Below are 13986 nucleotides of genomic sequence, written 5' to 3'. Positions count from 1 at the left end.
TTTGCTTCTCTTAGAGGCTCCGCGATCCAAATCTGAGCGTCGGTTTATATGGGGGCTATACGTAAAAGTCGTCCTATATGGCCCATTTACAATACCATCCGACCTTCATCAATAACATTTTTTTGTGCCAAGTTTGAAGTCGATAGCTTTTTTCGTTCGGCTTATTTTGTTCGACTTGAAACTTGGCACAAGTAGTTGTTTTTGATGTAGGTCGGATGGTATTGAAAATGGGCATATGTATAGCCCCCATATAAACGAATCCCCAGATTTGGCTTGCGGAGCCTCTTGGAGGAGTAAAATTCATTTGATCCGATCGAAATTTGGTACGTGGTGTTAGTATATGGGCTTTAGAAACCATGCTAAAATTGGTCCATATTGGTCCATAATTATATATAGCTCCCACATAAACCGAACCCCAGATTTGACCTCCGGAGCCTTTTGAAGGAGCAAAATTCATCCGATCCGATTGAAATTTGGTACCTGATGTTAGTATATGGTCTCTAACAACCATGCAAAAATTGGTCCATATCGGTCCATAATTATATATAGCCCCCATATAAACCGATCCCCAGATTTGACCTCCGGAGCCTCTTGGAGGGGCAAAATTCATCCGATCCGGTTGAAATTTGGTACCTGATGTTAGTTTACGGCCTCTAATAACCATGCAAAAATTGGTCCATATCGGTCCATAATTATATATAGCCCCCATATAAACCGATCCCCAGATTTGGCTTGTGGAGCCTCTAAGAGAAGCATATTTCATCCGATCCGGCTGAAATTTGGTACATGGTGTTGGTAGATGGTATCTAACAATCATGCAAAAATTGGTGCACATCGGTTTATAATTATATATAGCCCCCATATAAGCCGATCCCCAGATTTGGCTTGCGAAGTCTCCAAGAGAAGCAAATTTCACCCAATCCGGTTGTAATTTTGAACATGGTGTTAGTATATGATCTTTGACAACCGTGCCAGAATTGGTCCATATCGGTCCATAATTATATATAGCCCCCATATAAAACGTTCTCCAGATTTGACCTCCGGAGCCTCTTGGTGGAGCAAAATTCATCCGATCCGGTTCAAATTAGGAACGTGGTGTTAGTATATGGTCGCTAACAACCATACAACAATTGGTCCAATCACTCAAAAATTGGTCCATATCGGTTCATAACCATGGTTGCCACTAGAGCCAAAAATAATCTACCAAGATTTTATTTCTATAGAATATTTCGTCAAAAGTCTATTTCTATAGAAAATTTTGTTAAAATTTTATTTCTGTAGAAATTTTTATCAAAATTTTCTTTCTATAGAAAATTTTGTCAAAATTTTTATTTCTATAGAAAATTTTATTTCTAAAAAAAATTTTGTTAAAATTTTTTTTCTGTAGAAAATTTTGTCAAAATTTTATGTCTACTTTGTCAAACTGAATTATATACGTATTGGATCGATCTTTTTTGATTTAATATATACCACGTATGGACTTACATACAATTTAGAAGATGGTGTTAGGAGGTTTCAAGATACTTTGCCATCGGCAAGCGTTACCGCAACTTAAGTAATTCGATTGTGGATGGCAGTGTTTAGAAAAAGTTTCTACGCAATCCATGATGGAGGGTACATAAGCTTTGGCCTGGCCGAACTTACGGCCGTATATACTTGTTATTGATAATTTTTTCAAAATTTTATTTTTATAAGAAATAATTGTCAAATTTTATTTCTATAGCAAATTTTCTCAAAATTTTTGCTATAAAAAATTTATTCGAAATTTTATTACTATAGAAATATTTTTTTCTATATAAAATTTAGTCAAAATTTTATTTCTATAGAAAATTTAGTCAACATTTTGTTTCTATAGAATATGTTATTTTGCAAAATTGTATTTCTATAGAAAATTTTGCAAAATTTTGTTTGCTACACATTTTTTTAATTTTATTTCTATTGATAACTTTTTCAAACTTTTATTTCTATAAAAATTTTTGCAAAATTTTTGTTTATATAAAAATTTTATTCAAAATTTTATTTCTGTATATTTGGTCAAAATTTGATTTCTATAAAAAAATTTTGCCAAAATTTTATTTCTATAGAAAATTTAGTCAACATTTTATTTACTAGACAAAAATTTTCCCAAAATTGTATGCTCACTAATGCTCACTGCTAAGTCGAAAACTTGTAGAAATGACTCAAATTTTCAAATTTTTCAATGAATGAATCATAAATGCATTTTTGCAAAATTGTCTAAACAATTATAAATATTTCCCAAATATTGACCGAGATTTGAGATTTTATCAAAATGTAGATCTAAATACAAAGTTGTGCAGAGTATATTATAATCGGCCCGCCCGGCTTAAAATTGTGTTACGTCCCATAACGTTAGATTTAAATTTAAAGTACATAGATTTTGTAGAAGTATATACAATTTTGTCTAAATCGATTCAGATTCAAATTCATGCAAATGGGAATATAAACCTTTATATAGCTCGCAACAAATTTAAAGGATTTGAGATAGTATCAATAATTTTGGTCCACAAATAGATATACTGTTGGTATCTTCTCATATTATGATGGGTATTTATAGCATTATTTTATTTATTAAACATTGCCCTAAATTTGAAATATAGAGTTTAATTGGCATCTAAAGTGAAATTAAGACCACTTACGGTACCCCCACAATAGAACTACAAATTAGTGGTATTAAAATGAGAGTTAGTTATATTACCCGGCGTCGACTCCGGAGTCGCAGTCGAGCTGGTGAAAAATGCTGGAGTCGGAGTCGAAGTCGAGCAAACTTGGCTCGACTCCACAGCCCTGCCACGTATGGACTACCTTAGAGTTTAGAAGACGATGTTAAGAAGTTTTAAGATATGTTGCCATCGGGTTAAATCCCAGTTTCGACCGTACACTAAAAAGTTCTTCAGCGCTGGTTTATCCTCTCAGTAATACAAACATTTCTAAGGCTATGGTCACACTAGGCAAATATTTGACGAAAATGAGTGTCAAACATTTTTCTAGAACCATTTTCAAAATACCTGGATACGATTTTTGGAAAATAATCCTATCGTGATGTAATATATCCAATATGAGCTAAAAATGTTTGCTGGTTTGTCTGTGGCGATGGGTTCTTTTTTTATTTCTGTCAAATATTTGCCCAGTTTGGCCATAGCATAAGTATTTCAAAGCTTCTCCATATGGTTTCACCATAAAAAGGAGGCCCCTTTTCAGCTAAAAATGGAAAAGGAAAAGGAGAGAGAGAAGCTAACCACGGCGATTGAATAGTTTAAGCGAGCCTGGAATAACGGGCTGCCACTAACCAAACTTAACCTGATCTTTACCCCAAAATATTCCAATGAGCACGACAGATTAAATGTGAATATTCTATTTTTTGTTTTGGGTAATCTAAATTAGCGCCGCATTTTAGGCGAATTGGATGAAAATTGCGGTATGTAGATGCTCACGAAGTCAAATCTGGAGGTAACTTTATATGGGCTTGTAGACAAAAATTCGTCTGTATGTGATTACCACTTTTATTGAAAACGAAAATTTAATAACTTTATTCTGCCTTAAAATAAGAACGAAATAAACAAAAAATTAAAATGTACTTAAAAACAATTTTTTATATTTTTCAAAAGTTACTTAGCTAGTTCGCCGTTCTATTAACTTCTGTCCGATATCTCTTCTTCCGATTCCTGTTCTAGAAATTCACTTATTACCAAAAAAATTAAAAAAATAACAAAAAGGCATGGTGTTTTGCTAAATTTTCTTATATGAGAAGTGTTTTTATCCATTACCTATTGTCCATACAAATCGTTAATAACCTCTACCATTTTGTCTAACATTGACAACACTGTCATCACTGGCAGAGAACAATAATAATGAGAAATAATTTCCCCTGTTTAATAATAACCTGACTTGCAATTAAATCCGATCAGTCTTGCAACGGCATACTTATTAAACGCATAGTCGCCCATAACAAAAAACATACGCACACACACACACACAGACCCCTCGCACACATATTCCGCCTTCTCCGTAAGCATTGTTAGTCGTGCTATTGGGAAATACAATCGGACAACATTCGCGTTTCACATGAAAGTCTGTCGGTCAACACTCGCAATCAGCATTTCCCCATAGAGGCCGTATATCGTTGTTGCTGGTAGAGGCTATAATTGCTGGCATCGTTGGTGTTGTTATTGTTAGTGGTGGCAGCGTTTGCGTTGCTGGTTGTGTTGGCGGTTGTTGTTTGTTGCTGCTGCAGCTGCTACGTCTACGGCTGTTGACGTTGCCGTCATTATTTACGTTTCGTTTCGTTCGTATGTTGTTGGCGTACAAAAGTCGATTATTTGTAATTAAATATAATTACGTCTATTATGAATTTTTTGGGTTTTGTTTTTGTAATTATAGGCTTCGTCTGTGTTGCCTTAATTCAAAATAACGAAGCATCACGCATTCTCGGTGTCTTCCCATCACCTTCGAAATCACATTTGCTCATACACTGTGCTGTTGCCAAGGCTCTGGCGGATGCTGGTCACGACGTCACGGTTGTGGCCACAACAAACGATGGCAAAGCACCGCATTTAAATGCCCCCTACACGTTTGTTGGCATCGAGGGGCCAATGTTTGACAGCTCCTTTACCCAGGAAATGGTTAATCGTCCCCTACCCATTTATCGTAGAGTCCAAAGTATTTTAGAGCAAATTTTCACCATGGCCAATGAGACTATGAACCATTCGAAAATGTTGGAATTCCTGCAAACGCATAAGGCTGGAGATTATGACCTTTTGATTTTGGGCTACTTCATGAATGATTTCATGTTGGGTTTGGGAGCTCATTTCGAATGTCCCATTGTTTTGTCCTTTATGGTACAGCCCATATTTCCCATTAATCGCATGTTGGGTAATCCCCCGGAGACATCATATGTTCCAAATTTATATACGGGCCTCAAACAGCCGTTGACATTTTGGTCGAGAGTTCGAAATTTTTTATCTAGCATTTTTGAGCAGCATATTTTGAGTGCTTTGGTGCAATGGAAAGTAAAGAGTTTGTATAGGTAAGTAAATTATTATGATTTATAATATATTGTTATTATTTATTAAAATAGATGTAAATGAGTCGAAAAAGGAGGACTTACCCACAATTGATCTATAAAATAGCACAAAAATTAAAAATTTCAATGGAAAATTTTGCCAAAATTTTATTCCTATCGATAATTTTTTCACAATTTTATTTCCATTTTTTCAAAATATTATTTCTGTAGAAAATGTTGTCAAAATGTTATTTCTATGGAAAATTTGGTCAAAATTTTATTTCTTTGAAAATTTGTCAAAATTTTATTTCTATAGAAAAATTTCTCAATTTTTTTTTCTATTGAAAATTTGAATTTCTATAGAAAATGTTGTCAAAATTTTATTTTTATAAAAAATTTTGTAAAAATTTTATATCCATAGAAAATATTGTCAAAATTTGTATTTCTATAGAAAATTTTGTCAACATTTTGTTTTATTTCTGAACAAAATTTTTTCAAAATTTTATTTCTATAGAAGATTTTCAAAATTTTATTTGTATAGAAAATTTTGTCACAATTTTAATGCTGTAGAAAATTTTGTCACAAATTTATTTTTATAGAAAATTTTGTCAAAATTTTATTTCTCTAGAAATTTTTGTCAAAATTATATTTCTATTGAAAAATTTTTCAAAATTTTATTTCTATTGAAAATTTGTAAAAATTTTATTTCAACAGGAAGTGTTGTCAAAATTTTATTTCTATAGAAAATTTTGTCAAAATTTTATTTGTATAGAATATTTTGTCAAAATTTTATTTCTATAGAAAATTTTGTCAAAACTCTAATTCCACATTCCTCATCAGCAACCTCTTCTTGCAAAAAACTATCAACCAATTATCAGAATAAATTCAGGCAGTTGGCTATGTTAAAAAGTGAACAACACTTGAACCTTCCGAAAAAAAGGTTTACGATAGCCTGTTTATAGAAAATTTGTTACAAATTTTATTTTTATAGAAAATTTTATCAATATTTTATTTCTGAAGAAATGTTTGTCAAAATTTTATTTCTATGGAAAATTTGGTAAAAATTTTATGTCTATACAAAATTTTGTAAAAATTTTATTTCTAGAGAAAATATTTGCCAAAATGTTATTTCTATAGAAAATTTTGCCAAAATTTTATTTCTATAGAAAATTTTGCCAAAATTTTATTTCTATAGAAAATTTTGCCAAAATGTTATTTCTATAGAAAATTTTGCCAAAATTTTATTATTATATAAAATTTTGTCCTAATTTAGTTTCTGTAGAAAATTTTGTCAGAATTTTATTTTTATAGAAAATTTTGTCAATATTATTTTTGTAAAAAAATTGTGTCAATATTTTATTTCCATAGAAAATTTTGTCAAAATTTTAATTCTGTAGAAGTTTTTGTCAAAATTTTATTTCTATTTTTATTTCTATAGAAAGTTTTGTCAAAATTTTATTTCTATAGAAAATTTTGGTGAAATGTTTATTTCTATAAAAAAAATGTGGCAAATTTTTAATGCTATAGAAATTTTGGAAAAATTTTATATAGAAAAATTTCCCATTTTTTTCTATATAAAATTTTCTCAAAATTTAATTTCTATTGAAAATTTTGTCATTGCTATATAAAGTTTTATATCTATAGATAATATTGTCAAAATTTTATTTCTATAAAATTGTAGATCTATAGAAAATTTTATCACATTTTGTCAAAATTTTATTTCTATAGAAAATTTTATCGAAATTGTATTTTTATAGAAAATTTTGTCAAAATTTTATTTCTGTAGAAAATTTTGTCAAAACTTTATTTTTATAGAAAATTTTGTCAATATTATTTCTGTAAAAAAATTGTGTCAATATATTATTTCCATAGAAAATTTTGTCAAAATTTTAATTCGATAGAAGTTTTTGTCAAAATTTTATTTCTATTTTTATTTCTATAGAAAATTTTGTCACAAATTTATTTTTATAGAAAATTTTGTCAAAATTTTATTTCTATAGAAATTTTTGTCAAAATGTTATGTCTATAAAAAATTTTCTCATTTTTGTCTATAGACAATTTTCTCAAAATTTTATCTCTATAGAAAATTTTGTCAAAATTTTATTTCTATAGAAAATTTTGTCAAAATTTTATTTCTATATTAAATTTTGTCAAAATTTTATTTCTATAGAAAATTTTGTCAAAATTTTATTTCTATAGAAAATTTATTAAAAATTTTATTTCTATTGAAAATTTGTCAAAATTTTATTTTTATAGAATATTTTGTCAAAATTTTATTTCTATAGAAAATTTTGTCATAACTTTAATTCTATAGAAAATTTTGTCACAATTTTATTTCTATAGAAAATATTGTCAAAATTTTATTTCTATAGAACATTTGGTCAAATTTTTGTTAACATTTTATTTCTATAGAAAGTTTTGTGATAACTTTATTTCTATAGAAAATTTTGTGAAAATTTTATTTCCCAATTTTTTCTATATAAAATTTTCTCAAAATTTTATTTCTATTGAAACTATTGTCACAATTTTATTGCTATAGAATAATTTGTCAAAATTTTATATCTGTAGAAAATATTGTCAAAATGTTATTTCTATAGAAAATATTTTCAAAATTTTATTTCTATAGAAAATTTTCACAAAATTTTATTTCTTTACAAAAAAATAGAAATACAATTTTGTCAAAATTTTATTTCTTTTGAAAATTTTGTCAAAATTTTATTCGTTTTGAAAATTTTGTCAAAATTTTATTCGTTTTGTTTTGTTATTGTTGGTTTATTCTTCAATCATTATTGTTGTTTTTGATTTCAGCTTAAAACCATGCATTGACTAAACTACAAGTGTAGCTTAACCAACGGGGAAGAAGAATGTTTGTCAAATTTATTTGGGCAAAGCCCTATAAACTGCAAGATGGTGGATGGACGCACGTTTGGGAATTACCACATTCCTCATCAGCATCCTCTTCTTGCAGAAAAACTATCAACCAATTATCAGAGTAAATTCAGGCAGTTCACTAAACCCAAAGTGAACAACACTTGAACCTTCTGAAAAAAAGTTTACGATAGCCGGCTTATAGAAAATTTGTTCCAAACTTTATTTTTATAGAAAATTTTATCAATATTTTATTTCTGTAGAAATATTTGTCAAAATTGTATTTCTATGGAAAATTTGGTTAAAATTTTTATTTTTAAAGAAAATTTTGTTAAAATTGTATGTCTATACAAAATTTTGTAAAAATTTTATTTCTATAGAAAATATTTGCCAAAATTTTATTTCTACAGAAAATTTTGCCTAAATTTTATTTCTATAGAAAATTTGGCAAAATTTTATTATTATAGAAAATTTTGTCCAAATTTGGTTTCTATTGAAAATTTTGTCAAAATTTTATTTTTATAGAAAATTTTTTCAGTATTATTTCTATAAAAAAAATTTGTCAATATTTTATTTCTATAGAAAATTTTGTCAAAATTTTATTTCTATAAAAAATTTAGCAAATTTTTAATGCTATAGAAATTTTGGCAACATTTTATTTCTATGGAAAATTTTACCAGTTTTTGTCTATATAAAATTTTCTCAAAATTTTATTTCTATTGAAAATTTTGTCACAATTTTATTGCTATAGAAAGTTTTGTCAAAAATTTATATTTATAGAAAATATTGTCAACATTTCATTTATATAGAAAATATCGTCAAAATTGTAGATCTATAGAAAATTTTATTATGGTATATATATATTATTTTAAAGGGTGATTCTTTTGAGGTTAGGATTTTCATGCATTAGTATTTGACAGATCACGTTTTTCATTTCAGATTTCAGACATGGTGTCAAAGAGAAAGATGCTCAGTATGCTTTGACATTTCATCATGAATAGCCGAACGATCTGCCACAACGTCGAATTTTCAGTGAATGGGCCCTAGAAAAGTTGGCAGAAAATCCGCTTTTTTATCGACAAATTTTGTTCAGCGATGAGGCTCATTTCTGGTTGAATGGCTACGTAAATAAGCAAAATTGCCGCATTTGGAGTGAAGAGCAACCAGAAGCCGTTCAAGAACTGCCCATGCATCCCGAAAAATGCACTGTTTGGTGTGGTTTGTACGCTGGTGGAATCATTGGACCGTATTTTTTCAAAGATGCTGTTGGACGCAACGTTACGGTGAATGGCGATCGCTATCGTTCGATGCTAACAAACTTTTTGTTGCCAAAAATGGAAGAACTGAACTTGGTTGACATGTGGTTTCAACAAGATGGCGCTACATGCCACACAGCTCGCGATTCTATGGCCATTTTGAGGGAAAACTTCGGAGAACAATTCATCTCAAGAAATGGACCGGTAAGTTGGCCACCAAGATCATGCGATTTGACGCCTTTAGACTATTTTTTGTGGGGCTACGTCAAGTCTAAAGTCTACAGAAATAAGCCAGCAACTATTCCAGCTTTGGAAGACAACATTTCCGAAGAAATTCGGGCTATTCCGGCCGAAATGCTCGAAAAAGTTGCCCAAAATTGGACTTTCCGAATGGACCACCTAAGACGCAGCCGCGGTCAACATTTAAATGAAATTATCTTCAAAAAGTAAAAGTCATGGACCAATCTAACGTTTCAAATAAAGAACCGATGAGATTTTGCAAATTTTATGCGTTTTTTAAAAAAAAAAAGTTATCAAGCTCTTAACAAATCACCCTTTATTATGCTATATTGGTATTACTCAATTATGTATGGAACAAAATATCGGCCGAAAGGGCCCCGCGACCTCGGTGGCACACCTTCATCCGATGGTCCAAATTTTCGATGACGCTGAGGCATAATAAAGGTTCTATGCCTTTAATGTGCCGAATTATCTAATCCTTTAGCTCTTGAATTGTTGCTGGCTTTTCGACGTACACCTTTTCTTTCAAATAATCCCAAAGAAAAAAGTCCAACGGTGTCAAATCACATGATCTTGGCGGCCAATTGACATCGCCATTACGTGAGATAACACGGCCATTGAATTTGTTGCGCAAAAGAGCCATTATTTCGTTAGCTATGTGGCAAGTGCCACCGTCCTGCTGATACCACATATCGTCCACATCCATATCTTCAAATTCGGGCCATAAAAAGTTCGTTATCATCTCACGATAGCGAACACCATTCACACTAACTGCCTGACCGGCGTCATTTTGGAGAAAATACGGCCCGATGATGCCGCCAGCCCATAAACCGCACGAAACAGTCACTCTTTGTGGGCGCATTGGTTTTTCGACAATCACTCTTGGATTCTCATTCGCCTAAATGCGGCAATTCTGTTTATTGACGAATCCACTGAGGTGAAAATGTGTCTCATCACTGAAGATGATTTTCTTCGAAAATTGATCATCCACTGTTGCCGTCCATGGTTCAAATTGAGTAAGTCTGAAATAGAGAAATTTCAAATAAAATTCGGAAAAAACTTGGCGTTTAAGTGTGGTTCACATTCAACATCGGCCTTTACAATTTAACCACCCTTTAGAAAGTTTTATCAAAATTTTAGTTCAATATAAAATTTTGTCAAAATTTTTATTTCAATACAAAATTTTGTCAAAATTTTATTTCTATAGAAAATTTTGTCAAAATTTTATTTCTATAGAAGATTTTGTCACAATTTTATTTATTTTATTTCTATAGAAAATTTTGTCAAAATTTTATTTCTATAGACGAAATTTTCTCAAAATTTTATTTCTATAAAAAATTTGGAGAAATCATATTTCTATAGAAAATGTTGTCAAAATTTTATTTCAATAGAAAATTTTGTCACAATTTTATAACTATAGAAAATTTTGTCACAATTTAATTTCTGTAGAAAATTTTCTCAAAATTTTATTTCAGTAGAAGATTTTGTCAAAATTTCATATCTCTAGAAAATTTGGTCAAAATTTCATATCTATAGAAAATTTTGTCAAAATTTTATTTCTACAGAAAATTTTTTGTCAAAATTTTATTGCTACAGAAAATTTTGTCAAAATTTTATTTCTATATTTCATTTCTATTAAAAATGGTTACAAAATTGTATATCTATAGAAATTTTGTCAAAATTTTATTCCTATGGAAAATTTTGTCAACATTACATTTCTATAGAAATTTTGTTATAATTTTATTTCTACGGAAATTTCTTCAGACCTAGAATTTCCAAAATAGTATGGCGCCTTGAAATTAATCAAAATTTTTATTTCCAATTTTTTGTACCATATTCTTGCTCATTTCAATCATAATTTTAAGGGATTTTCTTTTTTAATTTACCGATCTACCTGTTCGTTTTAGTTTATCTCTTGACCAAGTCAGATGCTGTATTCAGAATGTCCAACAGCTTATCATGTAAACTGGTCAACAAACGGTCAACAACCCATTATGAGTAAAGTAACATATACAGACATTTAATTTTCACAGGTAGTTTTCTCTCATTTAATGGCATTGTCTAGCAAAAACCCAACGACAATAGTATGCTAATTAATCAATTCGTGTAGATTTAGTTTTTCCTGAGATTATCTTGGAGTTGACCATCATCGTTAAATTTGAATAGGAAAAATATAAACACAAACCCATTTTCAAAGAATTTTTTTTTGTAGTAATCTGAGAAAGAAAACATTGGGATGCTGTAGCCAGGTAGTTTGATTTTTTCTTTTTCAAAAGACTAACACTAAAATGTCTTAGATGTCATTATTATGGAGGCATTTACACTAATGGATAAAGGAATGGATGGGTTTTTGTTACATAAGTAGCTATTAGGAATTTCTGGCTAATGTTCTATTCCTAATAATGTGATAAAAAAATATGTAAATACGGTCAAAGGTTGGACGACTATTAAATAATAGGTGTGTTTTTGCTTATAGTTTGGATAGAACGTTTGTGCTTTATTGTTTGTTGAATCAATACACTCGCCGGTTTAAAATTTGATAAAATGTAGAAAATTCAATTTGTTTTCCGTAAATGTATTTAAATAGGTGGCATTGGTTTTGAAAATGTAGAGGGAATAGAATGAAAACAAGAAATATGGCGAACCATCAAATGATAACAGAGAACAGTCGACATTTCCACATTTTCAAATTTTGTAACTGTCAAGTTTTTCAAACTGTCGAAAAGACATTCTTTTTCGTGGTTTCGTCGTCTTTTAGAGAAATTGAAACATCTCTTAAGTTTCCTATTTCTTAATTTATAAAAGTCGACTTTAAGACTTTTTTACATATAGTACAAGTCAGCCTTTTAGTAGAGTCGAGTATTCGACCTTTAACTTTTTCAAAATTTGGAAAATTAGACTTTTCTAAAATTCGGGTTAATAAATGCTTGGCAGCCCGATATTTCAGGTTCATTACCACGGTGTCTCCCCTATAAAGCGATCTTGACAGAATTAATAGGCATAATTGTGAAAAACGATCCTTTTCAGCTTCGTTAGCTAAGGTTAAAGAAGGAGACGGATCACTCAATCTGCCTGCCCTATAATCCTTAGACATGTGAGCAGACCTATTAGACATAGGCTAAAAAAAGTGGGATTAAACGTGGCACGAGTACCATCAACAAAGATATATTCGTCTTACCATATACTGACACCACGTATCAAATTTCAACCGGATTGCATGAAATTTGCTGCTCCAAGAGGCTCCGGAGGTCAAATGTGGGGATCGGTTTATATGAGGGCTATATATAATTATGGACCTATATGGACCAATTTTTGCATGGACGTTAGATACCATATATAAACAGCACGTACCGAATTTCAACCGGATCAGATGAAATTTGCTCCTCCAAGAGCATCCGCAAGCAAAATCTGGGTATCGGTTTATATGGGGGCTATATATAATTTTGGACCTAAATGGACCAATTTTAGCGTGAATGCTAGAGACCATATACTAACACCACGTACCAAATTTCAACCGGATTGAATGAAATTTGCTTGTCTAAGAGAATCCGCAAGCCAAATCTGGGGGACCGTTTATATGGGGCTATATATAAAAGTGGTCCGATATGGCCCATTTGCAATACCATCTGACCTACATCAATAACAACTACTTGTGCCAACTTTCAAGTCGATAGCTTGTTTCGTTCGGAAGTTAGCGTGATTTCCATAGCCAGACGGACGGACATCGCTGGATCGACTCAGAATTTCACCACGACCCAGAAAATATATACTTTAAGGGGTTTTACACCAATATTTCGATGTGTTACAAACGGAATGACAAAGTTAATATACCCCCCTCCTATGGTGGAGGAAAAAATCAGAACCAAGTAAAACGGAGAAGTTTAGTCTTTTCGCTGTACTTAAAAAACATCGGTCAAAAGGAGGTCCCCCTCCCGGAACAAATATCGAAAAATAAACTAAAGGATTCTCCAATCTTCAATATTTAGTTTTAGTTTTTTCACTGTACTTGAAAAAAGGTCGGACCAAGGGCTGGCCGTCACCTCCAATCTTTCCTGAAAATTCCAAGTAAATCGGAGATTTCCCTCGTCCAAATATCAAACAAATCAGGTCCCTCCGCCACATCCTCTGTAATTTTCAAGTAAATCCAAGAAGTTTATTGTTTTTACTATACGCAAACAAAGTTGGACAAAAAGAGGTCCCCTCCCCGCCCAGATATCAATATATCTGGCACGTCATATTAATAAAATTAAATATCAAGTATGTTAAATCAGAGAAGTTTAGTTTTTTCACTGACGGGCAAAGCGATCGGGGGACCCTTTCCCGAGCAAATATCAAAAATTTTAGAGAATTTTAGACGCTTCACTCTATTTAAAAAAGTCGGTCTTCTTCCGCGATCAAATAATGGAGGTCTCCCTCCCCGACCAGATATCGGTTCAGCCATGATAACTGGAATAAACAGCCAAACATGATAAGGATTTTATATAGAGATAAATAGATTAATAATAATAACTAAGGAGGAACTTCCAAAGATTTTTTTTTAGAAATTCTCAATGGTAACGCTATTCCCGTTATCATTGAGAATTCCTAAAAAGTGGCATAAAA

General features: G+C 30.9%; 1 protein-coding gene across 2 annotated transcripts in view; it reads left to right on the top strand.

The window, feature by feature from the left end:
- Positions 1-13986, top strand: part of LOC142232038 (UDP-glycosyltransferase UGT4-like) — a 74360-nt gene that overhangs the window by 17722 nt on the left and 42652 nt on the right. Inside the window, exon 1 of one of the 2 annotated variants that reach the window (XM_075302740.1) lies at positions 3986-5044. The exons of the other annotated variant lie outside the window; for it this stretch is intronic. Within the exon in view, the coding sequence (XP_075158855.1) occupies positions 4365-5044 (680 nt within the window). The 5' untranslated portion in view covers positions 3986-4364. Of the gene's footprint in view, positions 1-3985; positions 5045-13986 lie in introns of those variants that run through there. 2 annotated transcript variants of the gene reach the window in all.

Source organism: Haematobia irritans, chromosome 3 (genome assembly GCF_050003625.1).
Source record: "Haematobia irritans isolate KBUSLIRL chromosome 3, ASM5000362v1, whole genome shotgun sequence".
NCBI lineage: Eukaryota > Metazoa > Arthropoda > Insecta > Diptera > Muscidae > Haematobia > Haematobia irritans.
This window is presented reverse-complemented; position numbering and strand designations above follow the sequence as displayed.